Source organism: Adiantum capillus-veneris, chromosome 14 (assembly GCF_014529385.1).
Source record: "Adiantum capillus-veneris isolate H3 chromosome 14, ASM1452938v2, whole genome shotgun sequence".
Lineage (NCBI taxonomy): Eukaryota > Viridiplantae > Streptophyta > Polypodiopsida > Polypodiales > Pteridaceae > Adiantum > Adiantum capillus-veneris.
Genome location: NC_140944.1, coordinates 110,334,890 through 110,358,720, shown reverse-complemented (window position 1 = coordinate 110,358,720; position 23,831 = coordinate 110,334,890). Strand labels below are relative to the sequence as shown.

At 43.9% G+C, this 23,831-nt stretch overlaps 1 protein-coding gene across 1 annotated transcript in view; it reads right to left on the bottom strand.

Moving 5' to 3' along the window:
* The window catches only part of LOC147442931 (neutral/alkaline invertase 3, chloroplastic-like), a 42,885-nt gene extending 35,920 nt beyond the window's left edge, over positions 1–6,965 (bottom strand). Inside the window, exon 1 of the mRNA XM_086528910.1 lies at positions 5,956–6,965. Within this exon, the coding sequence (XP_086385036.1) occupies positions 5,956–6,573 (618 nt within the window). The 5' untranslated portion in view covers positions 6,574–6,965. The remainder of the gene's footprint in view (positions 1–5,955) is intronic.
* Between the last annotated feature and the right edge of the window lie 16,866 nt (positions 6,966–23,831).

Sequence of the window (23,831 nt, the reverse complement as noted above, 5' to 3'; positions counted from 1 at the left end):
TGCGAATACTTTCTTGTGTTCTTTCTACGACTGTGTCGTGCCAAGGAAGAGACATGGAATGTGACTTCCTTGAATGCATACTTTTCAGCTTTTCATGAACAATCCACATAGATCGGTGCTCATTCATGAATGAAACGTGCTCAACGGACAATATGTCATGCCTAGGAAAAGGGATCACATAAAGACACTGACTAAAATACAGAAAACGATCACGAATGAAACACTCGAACAATGCGTGCTGACGAATTATTCGAACACATAGTACTTCCTGTAAGGTTGCTTCAAGAGCCAAGATCGGTTCGTCGTCTTTGATCAAATCTGCCTGGGGAGGTGCTACTGTGAGCACTGTTTCTGCTGCCTCTTCTGCCAGAAAGTGCTAGCGCTAGGTTTCTATTTTATACAACTTCGCAAAATTGCCCTACCTACTTTTCAACAAAAGTCACTTAAAAATAATAAGTAAAAAATGTCAAAAATAGGGAAAATAGGTCTGCACTTTAAAAATGCTCCTGATGGGTTCTGATAGAAATCTGACGATCATGCTGTGTGCAACCAGAGGATATGTATCTATTCTAAGTGTCTGGACATGCACGGTTTGCGAACAGACTCACAAAAGTGCTAGATCACTTCCTATTCTAGACTGACTTGACTGAAATGAACCCTGGTCATGTTGTAGCTTGTCCACGGACACATAAGGTTGGATGTGTCACGTGACATGATTACACAAGATGTCTCACAAATAAGACCTCAGTCCTATTTATAGGACTTCTTCTTGGACATAGCTGTAGCAGGGCTACAGTGTCACTTCACAGGACAAGTAGACACTTGGACAGTTAGTCACAGTTGGTCTGGTTCACACTGGACGGACCCTCTGGGCTAGGGGTGACACGTGGCAGGGTACCGACGGTGGTCTAGTGGACATCGTGGCCAAGTCACCACCACCACATTATTTGGAGATAGACTTAGCTGACTAGACATTTATGAGCCGTTGGTGGCTCTTTATGGTTGTACATATGAGTAGTCGTTTGAGCCAGTGAGATTATCTTGTACGTAGTCGTCTAGAGTGAGTCTATGCACAGAGCACTGCTTCACCATCCCTGCACATTTGAGCCTCGACACCCCCATTGTACCTGTGAGTCCTGGGTTGGAGCTGAGTGTGTTGCCATGCCAGAGTCTGTATCAGTCTTTGAGAGAGTTAAGTCATATGTTCTGGTCTGCTGTTGTGTCTTTGTGAGCTCTGTTGACGTCTATTGTTTCCTTTCTATTCAGTCTATTTGAGTGAGATTGTCACGCACATTGCACTCAGGACCACCCACTGTAGAGAGCACGACACATTATCAGCACTACAGGTGCTCTCATTTTGGCGATCACGGTGGGACCTCAACTGAAATCTCACTCTGTGAGATGCAAATCTTGAAGCTAGTTAGGTTTATCTAGCTTCGCCTACCTTGCCTAGCTTCGCAGACCTTGCCTTGCACGGTTCTCCTAAAGCCTGGTCCAATTGTCTAGTCTCCTCTCGCCTGGTCCAACTGATCTAGTCCTCTCTAACCCTGGTCCAACCTGTCCTCGTCCCTGGTCTAGACCTCCTCGACCCTGATCTAGTCCTCCTCGTCCTGGTCCAGCCTGGTCTAGTCACTTGCCTGGTCTAGTAGAGTCTAGACCAGTCTTCAGCCAGTTCAAGGTTTTCTTGCCCGGAGGTTGGTGGGATTGGTTGTCACTGCATGACACATACAAGGTGGTCTGTCGAGCGTCAAAGCGCACTACTGAGCCCTCTGAAGTACTATAACAGAAGACGACCTTTGGTACCGAGTAGAAGTCCATCAACCTCATCATGTATCCCTCCACATACATCACCCATTCCTTCATCCGCTTCCACATCTTCGAGACCACAAAGCAGAGTAGGGCCCCTATCCTCTACCCACCCCCTCGCCTCTACCCCATACTCTCTCCCTCGCCCCTACCCCATACTCTCTCCCTCACCCCTACCCTCCCATACTCTCTCCCTCGCCCCTACCCTCCCATACTCTCCCCCTCGCCCCTACCCTATACTCACCCCCTCGCCCCTACCCTCTACCCGCCCCCTCGCCCTACTCTCTCCCTCGCCCCCTACCCTCTCTCTACCTGCCCTACCCTCTGTGCCTTGCGCACCTATTTAGAAGTCTCCAAAACGCACCTACCAAAAATCTCCAAAAAAAAAAAAAAGCGTCTATAGAATCTCCTCTCTGCCCTGCGCACCTATCCATCAGAAGTCTCCAAAACGCAAATACCAAAAATCTCCCAAAAAAAAAAAAAAAAGCGTCTATAGAATCTTCTGCTCTTCTAGTGTCGAGATCTCGTACTTGAACATTCTACCAACTGTACTCACTATGGCAGGAGGTAGCAAGAAACAGACAGCAGAAGGTGGTAGCAGCAAAAAAGAATTGTTGCGAAAGAAGAAAACTGTGGTTGAGGAATCAGAGGAATCAGAGAGTGAAGAGATGTCAGCAAGCAATAGCCATGGCTTGGATGACATAACTTCCAACGATCCAAGTGATGAAAGCTACAAAGCAGACTCGCCCTCTGAGTCAAAAGCACACTCCGAGTCAGATGCTTCGAGTGATCAAGAGGACAATACAAGAACAGCTCAAAGAAAGGGAAACAGCCAATCATGAGTCATATAATCAAGAGGCCTGCAACATCCAAGAATCGCACAACATTCTCTTTGGATTTTTATTTACAACAGCCTCGACCATCTCTGAGCGAGGTATTTTCCACTGCTCAGCTGCACACTCTAGGTCTCACAGCATTGGCTGATGCCAATCTACCTAACACTATTCTTGTGGAGATGATACATCATCTAATGTTAAAGGATTTTCCCAAAGTAAGGGGCCACAAGTTGACAGCTGAGAGGCTTGGCCATGCCATGGGAATGACTAGCTTTCCATCTGTGAAGCCGGCTACACGCACTTTTTCTAAGCTGTCCAAGGATGCCACAATTCAAGCATGTCAAGAATTGCTTAGTTCAGATCACCCAAACTATGAAAGAAACAAACGGATTCTGTCAATCTTCAGGTATTAGTTTGTCGCTAGAGAAGCCGAAGAAGATAAAGAAAAAAGTGATCTTCCAACTATCTTCTCCCACTGCCACGGCCTCTACTGTTTAATCCACACCATACCCTGTGGATTCCACCAGATTCTCTTCACCTCATTGCAGTCTAGGGCTAAAAGATTTCGGGCCCAAGTGCAATCTGTGCAGTTAAGCTTCAAATGTTTTGCAGCACCTCTTTTGGCATGGGTCATAAATATTGAAGATCCACAGGAACCCTCAAAAGAGAAAAGAAAATCGGTAAGCATTCAGGCTGACCCTACAGTTACCAAGAGAAAGAAGATAAAGGCAAAAGTGGTGAAGGATACAGTGCAGTCTTTACTCTCCTTACCAGTTTCAGAGAGCCAGCAGACTAGGGTGACACGTCTTCCTAGTCACAGTCCATCTACTTCTACCCCTAGTTCTACTGTGCCAGCAGCACCAGTGTCTACAGCACCAACACGAGTCTATTTCCGCCCCTCCTCAAAGCAGGGTGGCCGCTGCGACCTTACAGGATCCTCTCCCTTCTTCTCCCATCTTCACTCCGTCAACATATCTCTCTCCATCTACAATAACCATATCAGAGGTACCTACCACACCAGTTATACCACCTCCTACCTCGCCGGCTGTGCCACTTACACGTCCTCCAACATCCCATGCATCTGAGGGATCTTCAGGGATGCTCGACTCTACTTCTTTGTTTCAGCTTTCTGAGAAGTTACTTCAGGACTCACAGGCTGCTATTGCCACCATAGAACTAGGTATAGAGCAGCTAGCTGCCACGCACCAGCGTCACTCCGCCACATATGCAGCTATGGAGGGATCTCTGAGAGTCGCTGAGAGCGCCATCGCCGATAGGGATGCCACTATTTTCGCACTCCAACAGGCACTGAAGTTAGAGTCTCAAGTGATTAGTGACCTTCAAAATCAAGTACAAGGATTTAGAGAATTGCTCTTACATGAAAATAGGGCAACACAGCCTACGATGATGGGTATGGGATATGAGTGGACTGGAGCAGGTACACCAGTGCAACATGCAGCAACGGGTCCTTCTCAGCAGTTTATGGGACTTTATTCACAGACTCCAGTTCCTGTTCAGTACTACAATCAACAGCAATAGTATCCTCCTCAGGGGTTTCAGTCGTCACCATTGCCTCAGATACAAAATATGACTTGTTGTGACGGAGTTGCTGGAGCACATCGCCATGGCTGTGTTACTCGACGTCCTCAGTACACTACAGGACAGGTGCTACCATATGGACAGGTGCTACCATCTGCCCAGCAGCAGCAGGTGGCTGGTCATTTTCCAGGAAGCACACTTACTGACAGGAGAGCTCACATACAATAGGGCCCCACAATCAATTTGATGGCTCCACCTCCAGAGGCTGATACTTCGGATGTAGCAGTGGCTACCACTCTATCTCTCGGATGACAGTTTCAGGAGCCACCATTGTACATACTAGTAGTTTTCTTTCACAGTTTCAGTCTCCCTCTCACCGAGACGGTGAGCGGTCTTGTGGCGGGCAACCTGGAGCAGGGCTACAGTCACTTCACAGGACAGACAGACAGTTGGACAGCTAGTCACAGTTGGTCTGGTAACTGTAGGGTCAGCCTGAATGTTGGGGGTGACACGTGGCAGGGTACCAACGGTGGTCTAGTGGACATCGTGGCCAAGTCACCACCACCACACAATTTGGAGATAGACTTAGCTGACTGGACATTTATGAGCCGTTGGTGGCTCTTTATGGTTGTACATATGAGTAATCATTTGAGCCAGTGAGATTATCTTGTACGTAGTCGTCTAGAGTGAGTCTATGCACAGAACACTGCTTCACCATCCCTGCACATCTGAGCCTCGACACCCCCATTGTACCTGTGAGTCCTGGGTTGGAGCTGAGTGTGCTGCCATGCCAGAGTCTGTATCAGTCTTTGAGAGAGTCGAGTCATATGTTCTGGTCTGCTGTTGTGTCTTTGTGAGCTCTGTTGACGTCTATTGTTTCCTTGCTGTTCAGTCTATTTGAGTGAGATTGTCACGCACATTGCACTGAGGACCATCCACTGTAGAGAGCACGACACATTATCCACGCTACAATAGCTCAGGCACCCATCTTGATGTCTCGGGACGTAATGGTTTGGATGTCAGACGTCAACAGTATGAAATATACGACATTAATGAATCAGAATAACCAAACTTAGGGGGCTAGTATGATCGGACTAGGCATCCATGATAAAGTAAAAACCATTCGGAAGAAATTGTACTTGCCAGACTAGAGAGCTAAGGAATCTATACGGTCCGACCAAGCAACCATGAGGAAGGAGAAACTAGCTCTATCCAAAGTTGAGACACTGATTTTACGACCTTTTCAAGTTATTGTGCAGATCAATGACGAGTTCCATGTGTGAAAGCACTCTACTCTTGTGAGAGTTTCCCTGTATACATCAACTTGACATCCCCCTAAACAAAGATCATACGATACACTGCACCACCATACAATAGATGAAACTTCCAATACAAAGTGCACTTTACACTGCATCTAATGCAGCAAAAATTTTGTCAGCACCTATAAACCACTCGATGACAAACCCTGACGATTTAGCATTGTGATGTGTACAAGTATGCAACCTTAGCATTCTTTGCTTCAATCTGGAAGCACCAAGAGAATGCTAAGGGTACAATACATCCTATTTGAAAAATCCCACAATTACTCGACTGTATTCATGACCATCAAACTAACTATGTGATCTTCCCTAAAAGACACATCAAATGGCTTAGATATGGATAGCTACACAGGCACATCCCCTCACGCTTTATGACAGTCTAAAATATATTGTTTGAAATGCCTTAAGAGAAAGCATTAACATTGTATTATATGCAGTATCCGGGAGAATGATACCTGCAATTGCAAAGTATGCAGGAGAAAGTTCCGAACAATTTCAGCTTCACCATTGAGTAAGAAGGCCATAGCAGAGGGAATGAAATCGCGGATGAAAACCTGATCGTAATTGAGACAATTCGACTCCGTTGGATCATTTGCAGCAATGGTTCCAACAGGACTTCCACAATACTCAACTATCGACGCTCGTAAAAGGTCCCAAGCTTCCCCTTCAAGAGTTTTTTTTGCCCTTGCATTTCGTGCCTTGACATAATGAGCTGAAACCTTTGCTCGACCAGCCGCAGCAGATGCTGGTGACTCTTGCTTTGCAATGGCTTCATCTGCTCCTACTGTTAACAAATACTCATGACTTCCAAAATTCGGAGCACCATTGCCTGATTTTTCACTTCGAACAAAGAAACCGGAAGTCTTCCTGCTTCTTCTCCCTGAAGTACGAGTTAAGACAGCCGTGCACGTTCTTTGTAGAAAAGAGAAACCCTGACAAGACCCATGGCAATATTGGAGCAAACTACGCGTCTTTACTAATCTATGGAACATAAATCTGGGCTGATGGATTTCCTCGTTTACAAAACGGCTCTTCTTTCCGCAACTGAAACATGATCCAAGGTGTTCCACCATTCTCGGAGAAGTTGGAACCCAGCATGCGGGAAAGAAAATTGTATATAAGCTGAGAAGGAGGGGGGACTCTGAAGTAGGAAAGGCAGCAACCCAAAAATCACGAGCAGATGAAAATGAACTGCATTGATGAAGCAGTTCGTCCCGCCATGGCCAACAGCCTTCCCTCACGAGAGTAGAGCACGCTTCACTTTTCTGTCACAGTTGGATTCGTTTTTGCCAAGGCATGCAAGATGATGCCAGCGCACCTGGTTTGAATATTTATACAGTTCATAACGTGTCACCTTTTGAAACCGCCAAATTGCATGCATGCCTAGTCAAACGGTCACTTCCTTGTCCACAGTGTCGGGTCACCAATGCCCGCTCAATTCTGCCCAAGTCACATGACAGACGCCACACTTCAAACAGCTGGAGCAGCAACTTGCTCGTGGTCATGGCTTCTTTTATTAAGAATTCAAGTGGTTTAGAGCCGAGTCCCGCAGCACATTAGCACAATTAGTGATTTTAATATCATCCCTTTGCGGATTAGTCACCCATAGTTTTTTTTATATGAAATAGTTTAAGACGACAATTTTCGTAAAGATAGAAATCTTCTAAATACAAACCTTTGTGCTTGCATTTCGAAAACGAAGGAGAAGGCAACGAAACAAAAAGAGCGCAAAATTCTAGGGCTCTTTTTAATAGAAAGAAGAAGTGACCCATGACTTTTCGTAACATCCACATTGAGCATGTATGTTGTTTTACTTCACATTTCGATTCTTGTGTGCGACCATTCATGAGAGAAAATATCACTAGTACTCTTGATTGCATGGGGGACTTGGCTCCTAGGTGTAGGTAGAAGACCCAAACAATTGTGCTTAGAGGGTTCGCCCAACTCCAAACCTTTTCAAAAAGTTAGTTTATTAAGCCTTCCCAATTTACCATGTCCAAAGAGGTACGACAGTGTGCCATGCCCTAGCTTTGACCTTCATTAGCCAACAAGAACAACTGCAACTTTGTCTCTTCTCATATCTTCTTGAAACGAAACAAGGAGTCTCCAAATTGTAGAAAAATTCTTGGGTATTCTTGCTTGTCCTTCTAGAGTTTAGCTCAGAGTAACTCAATAGGTTCAAATGACCAAATAACCAGATGACAGACTTCAAACTTCAGATGACTAAATGACTAGATGAGAGACTTCACACTTCATTATCTTCTCGAAACGAAACAAGGAATCTCCAAATTGTAGAGAAATTCTTGGGTATTCTTGCTTGTCCTTCTAGAGTTTAGCTCAGAGTAACTAAATAGGTTCAGATGACCAAATAACCAAATGAGAGACTTCAAACTTCAGTTGACTAAATGACCAGATGAGAGACTTCACACTTTATACGACTAAATGAGAGACTTCACGCAACTAGATGACCAAATAAGAGACTTCATACTCTAGAGGACCATATAGCACACTCAGATTTCACATGACTTGGCATCAGACTTTAGATGAATGACTGGAGTAAAATGAATAGACGGTATAGTAAAATGATTGGTCAATATAGCAGTATAGAGTGACACTACTGCCTTGTGCCTCCACGTGGCACCCATAGCTGGCGGTAACTTTGGAAAGCCTCAAGCTAGTAACTTCGGAGAGGGTCAAAGTGAGGCATCTCTCTAAGGGATGGTTTCCACCTTCTACATCTTCCTAGCCTTTTTTGAATTTTGTCATATCCAAATTTAATATGTAAGGACTACATATTTTGCATTTCCCTTCCTCTTGTATGGTGCCTCCTTAACAGTAGGTCTCCAGTGCCTCGTTCCTACTTGTCTAGTTATCATCTGATTCTAGGAAATCAGGGTTGTTGCATTGTCCTTCGTGATCAATCTATAGATAGCCTTTTTCTCAAGTTTCTCCCTTCTATTTGTCAGCATCTCTATTAGTGTGAGCTGAAGGTACTTCTTTGTATTTGGATCAGATAGTGTTTTGTTACCCTTGGTCAATCTTGCTCTGTGAGACCAGGGAATCTGTAACCAAAATCTCATATCCCAGCCTCTGGTCCCTTATACAAGAAAACCATCAAGCTCGGTTATGACTCGCCCCTGGCCTCTAGGCCCTTGGCCTGACATTACTCCCCCCTTGGAGAAGCGGTTTCATCTTCGACAACAAATGTGGGAAATTTCTTCTTAAGAACACTAATGTTTTCCCTAGTGGCACCTTTCTTAAGTTTGTTTTTTCATTTGACTAATATTTGGCAACGCAAATGATGATGAGTATATAAATCATGATAGTCGAGAATGCGCTTAGGCTCATGTAATTGGGTTGGAGGCTCAATGAAACTAACCAAAATTTGTTGGCTAGTGACATTTGTTAGGAAATATGACGTAGCTAAGTAGATAATTAAGTAGATTACTTAATGGAGAGAGATAATCTTCACACACAAGAGATTATAGAGTAGAGAGAGAGAGAGAGAGAGAGAAAGAGAGTACACACGATATACGTGGTTCACCCAATCTGGGCTACGTCCACGAGAAAGCAGTCACTCAATGGCTTTAGTACTTCAAAACAAGAAGTAGGTTACAAAGGGATTATACCCTTTTGGAGCTCCCGCCTTGCTTCACTCTCACCACCTCATATCCACCTTGTTGCATCAACTTTACACTATGAAATGTGTGTAGAAATGGCCTCCTTTTATAGGCCAAAAGGGCTGCCCTCTCTCATGAGAGGCAACCATGTGTAGCCGCCCTTGTGTAGATAAGTCCAAATCGGACCCTCCAATCCGCCCATGTGTGGCTGCCCTTGAGAAGACAAGTCCACTTTTGAATCCGGACCACTGGTCATTGACTTCTGACCACCGGCCACCACCGGCCAACCGATTGGTCGTTTTTTGACCACTTTCACCAGAAGATGGACTTCATATTAGCGACGCTCGCAATGTGACACTCAAAGTGAAAACCCACGGTGTCGCTATGGTCGTCGCTATGAGCGTTGATAGTTTACTTGTAACTTAGCGACGCCCATAGCGATGCCGCAACAGGGGTAAAAAAATAACCGAGAGCGTCTAAAAACTCAGATCTCATATCTGAGTTTTTGGCGCTCAAGCAAGCAAAGGTAACCTGCGCTCTCCCTCTCTCTCTCTCTCTCTCTTTCTTCTCCACACACACACACAAGGAGAGGAAGGAGAGCCAGGTATGCTCCTTCCCTCTCTCTCTCTCTCTCATGTTCCCTTCCCCTCTTTCTCTCTCTCTCCCTCACACACACACAACACACACACACATTGTGTTTTTGAGAGAGAGAGAGAGAGAGAGAGAGAGAGAGAGAGAGAGAGAGAGAGAAGAAGAAGAAGAAGAAGAGAGTTTTAACATCGTAGGAAACTATCCAAAGAGACCTTAAAGATCTAGTCGACGAGGAGTTGAAGTCAAGACCTGTTATTCAAGAGGGAAATGGCATAACCAATCTACCACACTTGGGTGATAGAAAGGTTATACCATTTTCCTCTTTTTATTGGTGCACGCACGCACACACACACACACACACACACACACACAAGAAGAAGAGAGTTCTAACGTCATAGGAAACTATCTCAAGAGACCTTAAAGATCTAGCTAACGAGGAGTTGAACTCAAGACCTGTTATTCAAGAGGGAAATGGCATAACCAATCTAGGTTATACGATTTTCCTCTTTTTATTGGCACACACACACACACACACACCCGAGAAGAAGAAAGTTTTAACATCGTAGGAAACTACGCCAAGAGACCTTAAAGATCTAGTCGATGAGGAGTTGAACTCAAGACCTGTCATTCAAGAGGGAAATGGCATAACCAATCTACCACATTTGGGTGATAGAAAAGGTTATACCATTTTTCTCTTTTTATCGTTTAAGATTAGGTTAGATTTAGATTTAGGTTTATTTAGGTTAGATTAGATTAGATTTAGGTTTATTTTGAGTTAGATTTACGTTAGATTAGATTAAATTTAGGTTTATTTTGAGTTTAAGATTAAATTAGATCTAGATTTATGTTTGATGGACCATGCGGACCAACAATTCCATGATAGTCTAGTGGTGGTGGTTATTGTGGCGAGGAGCACGTCGTTTCTAGAGCTCATATATTGCAGAGTCCTTAGGACACACCGAAGAGTGTCCTTGCTTGTGAGACTGCTCAGACTACACTGAAGGATTATACTACCTACGCGTTTGAGAGTGGTGTCCCGGCCACTGCGTCGGAGATGCTGAGGAGTGACCCGAACACTACATCGGGGTCGCCTAGAAGCCTGGACGATGAGCATTCACCGGACAGGGTTTCTATAGTTCACGGGAGGTACATGCCAAAGGGATACGCCTACCTCATCAATTGTTTGTCCGATGAGATCATTATGACTCCTGAGGGGAAGCAGGTGATGGGCCGCATACGACAGTTGTGTAGAGAGATTTTCTGACACACTGTAGTCTATCATGGTCTCTTGGAGGGCTGAGGATAAAGCCTCCAAGGATTATCTTATTGCTACGTTGCATCGGGAGTTTCCAATTCCCTCTCTGGAGAATACATTTGACGATGCTTGGATGAGGAGACGCATGCACGACTACATGAAGCACCGGAGGTCAGATGCACAGATGCCAGACCTGACTGGCTTGAAAGAGAGGAGTGGGTCATGGATTGACGGGGTGGAGAGGTGAGATTATCAAACTCTTGAATTGAAGTATTTGTATATGTGAGGCCCATTCACATCTACGCAGCTAGTAGCCCCATTGGTATGTCTTTTACCCTTCAATGGAGCGAATCACCACATGTTCAATTATGTTAGATTTAAGATTTTGTATTGAGTTTTTATATTAGAGTCTATCTTCGATATTACAGTAAAAAAATTAGATTTAGACAAACGGTGAAAAGATCTGCTGTGAAAAGATGTTAAGATGTTGTGAAATGCTACAGCTAGAGAAGAGGCAAAGGGGTTTTGTCCACTACATGCACTATCATGTAGGCGTGGGCATTGACCAATAAATATTTCTTTACCCAAAAATATAGGCATTGAACAATAAGGATGAGATTATAACCCGGTGGTTCTGATCTCCGTGCACCTCTAGACCGAGGTGTGCGGGGATTGGACATGACTAGAGAATGTGAGGTAGTTTACAATGTGAACAGAGAGAGAGAGAGAGAGAGAGAGAGAGAGAGAGAGAGAGAGAGAGAGATAAAAGACGAAGAACGCCAATAGAAGATTAAATTTGTTGTCCAGGTTATAAGGTTTTTACCCTCATTATGAGTAGTGACGAGGATGTGGAGCCATCCAACCGAAACACCTATCTCTCAACGAGAATCTTATGTCCTTGTAATCAATGCAAGCATGCTGTGCGATGGACAAGCCGCTTTTGTTTGCAGCACATTCACAAATTTGGCAAGTTCGATCCATCTATTATAGATCGAGTTGTTGCCAATTATAACTCGTCGGACTCTAACACTGGCCAATAGGCAGCAATCTTGCAACCCAATAGACGTGTTCGTCTCGCAGGCGCTTTGGTCAAGCAGCATATGTGAGGCCATAAGATGTAGCCTCTCACAACTCGGGGGATGATCATGCAGACCACATTCCCAACGAGGCAATGTTTGAGCCCGAGATCGATGAAATGATCAAGATGATCATGGATTCGGAAAGGTTTATCTATGATGATATGAAAAGTGAAGCCGATACGCCATTGTATGATGGAGCACGTGTGTCTAGATTGAAGGCGCTCCTGGTTCTTCTCAACTTGTAGACAAAGTTTGGATGGAGTGACACTAGTGTCGCAGCGCTTTTCAGGTGATCTATTACAATGTGTTTACTTAAATAAAAGACTCTAGAAGTATAATGATCTGATAGATTACTTACACAATTTTACCGCATTTTTTTCGCTGTGTAGATTGCTCAAAGAGCACATACTGCCAGCTGATAATGTGATGCCAAATTATAGAGAGGAAGCAAGAAAGATCTTGAGAAACTTGGGGATGGATTACAATTCAATCCACGCTTGTCCTAACGACTGCATTCTTTTCAGAGGGGAATACATAGACATAGAGAAGTGTCCGAAATGTGATGCCGAGAGATATCGAGTAGATCTCCACGGAACAAAAATTTCACAAAAGGTTTTGCGACATTTTCCTCTACTTCCTCGCATCAAGCATTTCTTCGAATGTAAGTCCATGGACGCCCTAGCATCATGGCATGAGGAGAATAAATCTTCGGGTGGTGTGCTACGGATTCTTGCAGATTGCGCAGCGTGGAAACATATAGATGAAACATGGTCCGATTTTTCTAGGGAAGCTCGAAATTTGTGCCTAGGCCTGGCTATGGATGGCGTAAATCCATTTGGTCAAAGATCAACATCTTACAGTGTATGACCCGTTGTCATCGTCAACTACAACATTCCCCCGTGGTTGACTACGAAGAAGGGGCACCTATGGCTAAGCTTGATTCTGCAATGGATCTCACAAAAGGAGATCAACGTAGACTCCATACCATTCGCCAAACTAAACGCTGTGGAGGTTGTGCATGTTTGAGAAACACTTTCCTACTACCCTGCTAACCATTCAATTGCATCTCCTTGTTCACATAGTTGATGAGGTGAAAATAGTTGGCACAGTACATTCCAGATGGATGTTCTTCTTAGAAAGTTTCATGAAAACGCTCAAGGGATATGTGTGTCAAAAGGCACGTCCGGAGGGTAGCATGGCAGAAGGTTGGCTCCATTTTCTAATGTATATTGTATTCACGTGGCTTTTTGTCCATTTCTGTCTATATGCGTCATTGTATTTAATGGTCTTTGCATCCACTCCAGGTATGTATGCTCTAGGTATGTTCTCAGAAGCAGGGACGACAAGCACTGCGCTCCGAGTGGGATGGAGAGTGTGAAGGAGTACGATCGAAAGTGCGACGCGAGAGAGAGTGCGAGAAGAAGAGCACGACGATATGGTGAACTCGCTCTACTGTAATGTGTAGAGCATAGTGAGTTCTTATTAGGTTTTTACAAAAGAATATGTGTACATACCTGGCGGACCGCCCACTTACCTGGGCGACCACATTGGGCTTTATACCCCAACAAACTCCCACTTAAAGTCCAATGTGGTACTTTAAGTGTGAGAGAAGCTACTATACAAGCTAATATACAAGAGATGTAGAGAAGTGATGTACTACCCTACACCTAACTGCTTGCGAAAATGCGCAAAGCTCTCTGAGGGAAGTCCTTTTGTAAGTAGATCAGCAGGATTTTCTGTGGTGTGAACTTTGACAAGCTAAAGTTGCTTATCCTCGAGCATTTCCCTAATGAAACGATACTTCACATCCACATGCTTTGTCTTTGAGTGATAAACTGGATTGCGAGCCAATTGTATAGCACTTTGACTATCACAATATAACACAGGCATCTCTTCTTTGATTCCCAAATCTGTTACTAGTCGATTAAGCCAAATTGATTCTTTGCATGCCTCTGATGCTGCAAAATATTCAGCCTCTGTAGTAGACTGAGTAACACAATCTTGTAATCTAGAACGCCATGATACTGCTCCACCAGCCAATGTAAAGACATACCCTGACGTAGACCTTCGGTTGTCTAAGTCACCTCCATAATCTGAGTCTGTAAAACCCTTTACACTTAGCTCCTGACTCCCATAGCATATACGCATACTCTTTGTAGCTTTCAGGTATCTCAATATTCCTTTCACTGCCTCCCAATGTTTCTTGCCTGGGTTTGACATGTATCGACTTACTACTCCCGCTGCAAATGCAATGTCTGGGCGAGTAGTAATCATTGCATACATCAAACTACCCACTGCAGACGCATATGGAATCTTATCCATTTCAGCCTGTTCTTCCTCAGACACAGGACAATCTTGTTTTCTAAGTTTCACATATGGTGGCAATGGAACACTCAGTGCCTTTCCCTTCTCCATATTGAAACGTTGCAAAACCTTGTCAGTATACTTTGTTTGAGATAACCAAATCAACTTCTTTGATCTGTCTCTCTCAATGCGCATACCAAGTATATGACTTGCCTCACCCATGTCTTTCATGTCAAACGATTTTGCCATCTTTGACTTCAAAGCTGAAATTTCTTCCAAGTGCTTGCCAGCAATCAACATGTCATCCACATACAAAATAAGGATCAGCCAACTACCATCCTTAGCCTTCTTTGTATATAGACAATGATCGAACTCACTACGTTTGTAGCCTTGAGAAAGCATAAACTTGTGGAATTTATGGTACCATGCCCTCGGTGATTGTTTTAAGCCATAAAGACTCTTTCACAAATGGCATACCCAATCTTCCTTGCCTTTCTCAACAAACCCTTCTGGCTGCTGCATGTAAATTTCCACATCTAAATCACCATGCAAGAACGCTGTCTTGACATCCATTTGGTGCAACACCAAATCTAATATGGCAACCAATGCAAGAAAGCATCTCAATGTAGTCATCTTGACCACCGGAGAGAAGACTTCATCAAAGTCAATGCCTTGTTCTTGCTTAAAGCCCTTGGCAACAAGCCTTGCTTTGTACTTTGGCTGACTATCATGAGCGGTGATCTTATACCTGTAAACCCATTTACAAGGTAGAGCCTTTTTGCCCTGTGGTAATTTAACTAGCTTCCATGTCTTGTTTTTATGCAGAGCTGTCATCTCTGACTGCATGGCCAATTGCCAATTCCCGGAGTCCTTCATTTGCACTGCTTCCTTGTAAATTGAAGGCTCATTGCAATCAGTCAACATGACATAGTTCATAGATGGAACAAACCTATCAGGAGGTCCCGTGACACGTCCAGATCTATGCACAATAGGTGGCTCAGGCTCAGCCACAACCTGTGGTTCCACTCTATCCTGTCCTTGCTCCTCTTGAGCCCTGGCATTTTGTCTTGCACGTGCAGGTCCATCTTCTTGGAAGACAACTCTTCTAATCTCCTCAACCCTCTCTGGTTTAGAATGATATTTGGATTCATTAAAGTGAACATCATGCTGCCAAAGACTCTGAGATGCTTGTATGAGGGCATTTTGCCTGACCATACCATCTCTGGCACTGAATCCTTCTGCAAAGCCTTGCTAGGAGATCTATTTACAAGATGAACAGCTGTTGATACAGCTTCAGCCCAAAACCCATTTGGCAGCTGTGCATTAGACAACATACTTCTGACCTTCTCTTGTATGGTCCTATTCATCCTCTCAGCAACACCATTTTGAGGAGGATTGTAAGGAGCAGTAAGTTCACGTTTTATACCTTTTGACTCACAAAAGTCCTGAAAGGCCTTTGAAACATACTCTCCACCATTGTCAGTGCGTAAGCATTTAAGCTTCTTGCCACTCTGATTCTCCACAAGTGTCACAAACGTTTTGAAAACACTAAACGCTTCATCCTTGTGCTTGAGAAAGTAAACCCATACTTTCCTCGAGTAATCATCTATAAATGTCATAAAGTAAGAAGCTCCCCCTAGAGATAGGTTAGGCATAGGTCCACACAAATCACTATGAACAAGTGCCAACTGTGTATCTCTTCTACTGCTTCTATGCTTATGTGGCTGTTGTGTTTGCTTACCATACAGACAATGTTCACAGAATTCAAAATCATTAAGTGAAAAGCCAGGCAAATAACCAGAACGAGACAAGATTTCCATTCCCTTCTTGGACATATGTCCTAGCCGGCTATGCCACAAAGAAACGTTCGGCTGCTCGGTTACCTTGATTATATTTTTAGAGACATTTGATACATAAATCATGTAAAGTCCTCTAGACTTTACTTCATGTGCTACTGTCATAGAACCCTTGGATATCTTCCACATGTTCTGTCCAAAAGTGGTGACGTAGCCAGCATCATCAAGTAAACCTGTGCTGATCAAGCTCTTTGTAATTGCGGGAACATGTCTCACATTCTTCAGGGTGAAAGAAGAGCCATTCTGAAACTTCAATTGAACATCTCCAACACCTAAGATCTCACATGTCTGCCCATTGCCTAGCCGAACATGATCTTTAGTGGTCACATAAGAAGTAAACCACTCCTTGTTTGGAGACACATGAAGTGATGCCCCTGAGTCTATAATCCAGTCACTCAGTGCATTTCCATCAGATGCTGTAAGAAGAGCTGAGTCCATTGTATTCTTCAAGAAGTAGATGTCTCCTGACACTAGACTGTCATCCACTGCAACAATGTTTGTCACATTTATTTCTTGAATCTTCACTGAGGACTTGTTCTTCTCACCATGGTCTTCAGCTTTCTCTTTGCCTTTTTCTGCTTTCCATTCTCTGCAGTCTCTTTTCATGTGACCCTTCTTGCCACAATGGTAGCATTCTATGTCACTCTTGCCTTTAGCACTGCGGGACTTGCTACGAGACTGATTCCTTTTTCTACCTTTGTACTTTTCTTTGGTCCTTCCCCTGACAACTAAGGCTGTTCCTTTTCCTTTGTTCATTGTCTTTCTATTGGTTTCTTCAGTAAGCAGACTTCCTTCTACACCAGCTATGTTCAAACCATCTGGAGGTGTAGAATTACTCAAAGCTGTGCGAAAAGTGTCCCAACTTTCCGGCAATGTGATCAACAGGAACATAGCTCTAACAGGTTCATCAAACTTGACACCTTGAGCTGACAACTGACTGTAGATTGTGTTGAATTCATTTAGATGATTGGACATAGGTGTCCCTTCTTTCATCTTCAAGTCAACAAGCTTCTTAAGCCAGTATACCTGTGAAGCTGCACTCTGCTTCTCATAAAGATCACTCAGCTTTAACCATGCTTGATAAGCCGACATCTCGTCTGCTACATTGAAGTAAACGCTTTCTGCGAAAGTCAGCATAATGGTAGAAAGTGCCAATTCATCCATTTCGCTCCATTCATCTTCGTCCATATCTTCTGGTTTTATCCCCTTGAGCTTTATAGGTTTTATCTGCTTCTTTTGTACCAACACGTGCCAAATCTGCTTCTTCCACAATGGGAAATTGGTTCCATCCAGCTTCTTGATATTGTAAAGAGCAGTGTCCTGTGATCCAGCCATAGCTACGCTTCACAATAGTTTACTTTCCTGGGAAAAATTCGGCAGAGTTTCCCTTGTAAACTGACCTCTGAACCAATATCAACCTGTCAAATGAACCAAGAAAGCTTCAGATTCAGCAGAAATTTTGGCAGAGTCTCCTTTGTAAAATGGCTCTGGTGTACTAAAAACAGACCAAAAAACAGCTCAAAAAACCACTGTCTCTCTAACACTGTAAGCTGTGGGTAAACCTGTCCTGCACCTGTACTGTCTCTGACTGTCCTGTCACTGTCCTGTAAGCATAGACTGCGAAAATGCCTCAACGGCAGTAAAGCAAAGATGCAATCCCAACTGTCTAACTCACAGTCAATACATCCTAGCTGCCTATATAAGGGTGCTCGAGGGATCGCTCCAAGACGTGTATCACCGAAAGGATCTCAACATTCGAGAATCCCCCAGCTCAATAAAACCTCACTCAACCCTCAACAAAGGCTGCAGTAAGTCTGACAGTACATAGACTTCCCACAAAGTCATACATCCACAAATTTCCCATTGTATGTTGTAACCGCTGCGGCGGTTGTTTGCTGCGTGACTCACAGCCAGCAAACCCTCAACAGACATACATCATCTCTGACAATAGATCCCATGTGGAAGTACCTGCAATGTCAGGATGAAATCTGGAATATCAAGCAGCAAACACAAGCTACCTGATGAACTAGTGGATGTCGCCTACAGTCTGTGTGTAGATGCGCCCGTGTCGTATGTGACACGCCTCCAAGAACTGTGAGCCGTCCTTCGATGTGTAGATAGCCACAAATCAACACTCTGGGAGTGTCGATATCCTCAGCACCTGTAGTCGTAGGCCGAAAACCCCAAATTTGCAAAGTCGGATCTGCACCCGTCGAGACCACGTAGTCGAAAATGGCCTTCGCAGACCTTTGTCGAAGCCGTATGGTGGCCGAGATGACCTCAGAATGAAATTCTGAGCACACTAAGCCCTACGGGCTTACCCACAAGATTTGGGGCCGTGTCTTTGCCTGTCGAATTTCACTCCAATCTGAGCTGGTGACTCTAGCCTCCTGCAGTGCTGCCCGGAGCCTCGATCTGAGCTCTGATACCAGTTGAAGGAGTACGAGCAGAAGTGCGACGCGAGAGAGAGTGCGAGAAGAAGATCATGACGATATGGTGAACTCGCTCTACTGTAATGTGTAGAGCATAGTGAGTTCTTATTAGGTTTTTACAAAAGAATATGCGTATATACCTAGCGGCCCGCCCACTTACCTGGGCGACCACATTGGGCTTTATACCCCAATAGAGTGAAGCTGCAATCGCGAAGCTGGTCTGCTCAATATAGATGTTGCTCGTCCCACCGCTAGATCTAGCTAATCGGGTGAAAGAGACACCAAGAATCACTACTACTGCTTCTCAGCGTCTCTTTCACCCGATCAATTAGATTTAGTGGTGGGGAAAGCAACTTCTATGAACAGACCTTCATGATGCAGCTTCAGTCTCCATCGCACCCAGAGCTCATTGCTTTTACAAATTCACATAAATTCAATGAAATCTCTCTACATAGGAATTCCTCCCCTTTATGAGTCCTCTCTCTCTCTCTCTCTCTCTCTCTCTCTACTTGTCCATGTTTTCTTCTCCATTCATTCAATATTAAGTTTAAATGTTCGTGTGTTTAATGCAGGTATGGATGATGAGGAATTTCTTTCTTCTTTGTCACCCCAGTAGAGACAGTGGTACGTGGAGCGTCATTGCTATGGCGCACTATCACGCATTCCTACTCCAGCCGCGCCCTCTGTTTTGGAGCATTCAGCATGCTCCGAAGCTTTGTGTCAACAAAGAGACAATCTTCACACTCGTCTAGGCATCGGTGCTCTAGTGGTAGCGGCGGCAGTGGTTGTTGTGGGGATGTCGCCGCCCATGCCTCGACACCACCTCGTGTTCGACGAGGCTCTTTACCCTCCCCTTCTTTGCCCGCCTCGACACCAGCCACGACATCGCCATCTACACCAGGTTTTGTGCGGCTGACGGCCGTTCCTAGCGGCTACACATCACTAGCTACTCCTCCAGGAGTCACTCTAGTCTCGACACTCCTCGCTTCAGGGCCCAGACTCCATTGGAGACACCTGACGTCCGTACCCCTGTCGTCCACACGCCGCTAGAGACCCCTGTTGGGACACCCAGGTTCACGTGTCACCGATAAGAGGGCTTGCCTTACTCCGTCGACTTCAACAGCGGCATTATCTTGGATGATGAAGGCAAGAAGGTGATCTCACGCATGCGCGGTCTTTGCTCTCACGTATTTAAACACTACATACTAAACACCTAGAGTGAAGTACCAAGTGATTTAAAAGACAGAGCCATCATCATGCTTCATGACGAGTTTCCCATTCCAACATGGGATGACCGCTTCAATGAAGACGTGATGAAGGTTCAAATGCGTGAATACTGCAAGCACAAGTGTTCCGAAGTGCAAAAAGCAATTAAGCATGGGTGGAACAGACCAGATTGGCCGGCCAAAGAAGATTGGAAGAATGCGAAGAAAGCAGCGTGCGAGAATCCCGACAAGTGGACGCAACAAAAGGAGGCAACCAAAGCGCGAGTAGAGGCAGAGAGCTCACACCACTTGGGAAGCGGTGGGTGTTCATCATTTGAGGCCGATCTTGTAAGTGTTTTTGCATTGCCCTTTAGGTTTGATAGTTTAAGGTTTAGGGGTTTTTTAAGTCTAACATAATGGACTCGTTGTATGTTTTGACAGTGGTCGACAAGACATGACCCCACATCGTACGAGCCGGTACGCAGGCATGAAGGGCTTAAACGCCCTGATGGACATTTTGAGTTCTCGCGGCGACATGGTTAGTATTAGGGTTTACCCTTTTTTATTTGTTGTATTGTTTTATAAATGTCGCTATATGTTTATACTTACAAAAAGCTGTCTTATGTTTTTTTTTTTTGTAGAATTCGACAAATACGCCGCTTGGACGCGATGAGACGTTTGATTAAACGACGTTAGTCTAGCTATAGCTAGATAGCATTAGTTTCCTTTATTCATAGCATATGTATCATGAGATGACCTTTATACATCTTTTTGAAAACCATGTATATTTTTTCAATAATGACAATGGTGTTGTAACTATTACATTTGCAAAGTTTAACAATCAAGTGATTTTGGCTATGATGTGTAGAATTGTCATTGTCTTGTATCTTTATTCTGCAAACAATACTAGGGATGATGGAGTTAATGGTTATATTGTCTTGTGGGTGACTACTTTGGGTCTATATCTAAGCTTGCACTTTCTTTCAAAAGTGAATCAATTAATGAAGCATTCAATATGGTTGATGGGTGGCAGGGGATTCAATTGCCTACCACCAAAAAAAAAATTCTCTCGAGAGTCGCTATGACCGTCACTATATAAGGCTCTGCAGCGTCGCTATAGGTGGCTTGTAAACGTCGCTATGATCATCGCTATAGACGTCGCTATATAGCGACGTCTATTGCGATGCATATAGCGATGGTTATAGCGACGGTCATAGCAACGTTCCCGTATCAACGCTCTTAGCGACACTGGGGAGTATAAAAACCCAATGTATTCCACCGCTAACAGCATCACAAGTGCACACAATCTCTTGTAGTGTTTCCCACCGTTGTCCGGCCATAATATTCTGACGAAAAAGAATATTTTGGTGTTAAAATTTTGGTTTTCGGCGAGTGATTTTATTTTTCGGCGAGTTATTTTTCTTCATGCACAATGGCTTCTCCTCATAATGGGGGCCCTACAAATGTGCATTTTTAACACAGAAAATCACAAGGGGTAAATCAGGCTCCATACTTAACAATCTCCCACTTGGAGACTGATCTCCAAACCAAACCTGTGACTGCTTTCCATCCTGGCTTCTTATCCTTGAATGCCGATTGAAGATGAGTAAAAGCTCAACTTCTCCTTGTTGACCACCTTTGTAAACATGTCTGCAAGATTTTCACTTGTATGCACCTTTTCTAGCTTTAGCTGTCCCTCTTCCAAAAGAGTGCGTATGAAGTGATCTCTCACCTCAATGTGATTTGTCCTTGAACGAAAGGTTGAGTTCTTCGCAAGATGGATATCACTTTGGCTATCACTGTACAAGACACAATTGTCTTGTTTGAATCCAAGCTCTTCTAAGAATCTGTGAAGCCACATAATTTCTTTGCTTGCCTCTGTCATTGCTACATACTCTGCTTCCGTGGTAGAAAGTGAAACCACTTTCTGCAGCTTTGAAGCCCAGCTTACTGCTGTGCCTCCAACCGTGAACACATAGCCAATAGTGCTCCTTCGAGTATCTTTGTCACCTGCCATATCTGCATCAGCATACCCTTCTAGAAAAATATCAGTTCCTCCAAAATACAAAGCATTTGTTGTTGCCCCTTTTAGATACCTAAGTATCCACTTCACAACTTGCCAATGCTCTTTACCTGGGTTGTCCATGAACCTACTCACAACTCCCACTGCATGTGCAATGTCTGGCCTTGTCCAGACCATAGCATACATTAGACAACCTACCGCTACAGCATATGGAAATTTAGACATATAGGCTATCTCCTCTTGTGTCTTTGGACACATATCCCTGGTTAGTTTAAAGTGACCAGCCAAAGGTGTAGAAACCGTTTTTGCATTTTTCATTGCAAACCTTTCTAGTACCTTCTTGATGTAATCCTCTTGAGATAGCTTTATTGTCTTCTTCTTCCTTTCCCTTGATATCTTCATACCAAGTATCCTCTTTGCAACACCTAAATCTTTCATTGAAAAAGATTTAGACAGCTTCTCTTTTAGGTCTTTGATGTCCTACATGTTAGCACTTGCAATCAGCATGTCATCAACATACAACATTAGGATGATGAACTTCCCATCTCCCAAATTCTTTGTGTAGACGTAATGATCTGAGTTGCATCGTCTGAATCCATGATCTAATATCCATCGATCGAACTTCAAGTACCATTGTCTTGATGCTTGCTTTAAACCATACAAGCTTTTCTTTAATCTGCAAACCATTTTCTCCTTACCTTTTACTTCATACCCCTTTGGTCGAAGCATGTAAATTTCCTCCTCTAAGTCACCGTGAGGGAATGCCGTATTTACATCCATTTGCTCAAGATTTAGATCATGAGCAGCCACAAGGCTTAAGACAAGCCTGATTGAGTTCATCTTTACAACAGGAGAAAATATTTCATTGAAGTCAATACCTTTCTTTTGAGAAAACCCTTTTACCACAAGCCTAGAGTTGTACCTTTTCTTCCCACCTTCTTCTTCCTTCAGCTTGTACACCCATTTGTTTTGAAGTGCCCGCTTACCTTTACGCAACTCAACCAACTACCATGTTTGGTTGGATGTATTGAGTCCATCTCCACTTGCATGCGATTCGTCCATTCTTCTTTCGATTCGTGTTGCATAGCTTCTTCGTATGATTCCGGCTCTCCAGAATTTGAGATCAAGAGATGGTTGAAGGAAGGAACAAACATTTTTGGAGGTCTACTTGCTCTTGTAGATCTTTGGGGAATAGGTTGAGGCTCCTCATTTGGTTGACGTTGTTGCACATTGTCACCGTTTGCAGTCCTTGAGTCTTCATGTCCTCAAGCTCCATGTACTCATCGCCTATTTGTTTTGTTTGTTTTCTTTCCAAGTAATCTTTGTACATATTTTGTTCGTTAAAAATTACATTCCTACTTCTAAAGATTTTACCATCTTTAGGATTCCATAGGTGATACCCAAAGTCAGCTTCTCCATAGCTGAGAAGAAACACTTTTTGGACTTTGCATCTAGCTTTGACCTTAGACTTCTATCTATGTGCATGCAAGCCTCGCACCCAAACACTTTGAGAAATGAATAGTTCACCGGTTTACCTGTCCACGCCTCCTCTGGAACTCCCCCATCCAATGTCATTGAGGGTGACCGGTTGATTAAGTACACACATGTACTTACTACTTCCGCCCAAAGCTCAAGCAGTAGGCCTGCAAGTAGCCGCATGCTTTTTGCTCGCTCCATGATTGTCCTGTTCATCCTTTCCAAAATCCCATTTTGTTGAGGTGTTCTTGGGGTTGTCCTTTGCCTCTGAATGCCATTGCTAGCACAAAAGATTTCAAAAGCTTGGCTGCAATATTTGCCTCCATTGTCGGATCTGAGGCATTTAACCTTGGTCCCTATTTCGTTCTCCACAAAGGCTTTCCACCTTTGAAATATGGAAAATACATCGGACTTATTCTTCATGACATAAACCCATGTTTTTCTAGTCGCATCGTCTATGAATGTTACGTAGTACAATGAGCCACCAAGT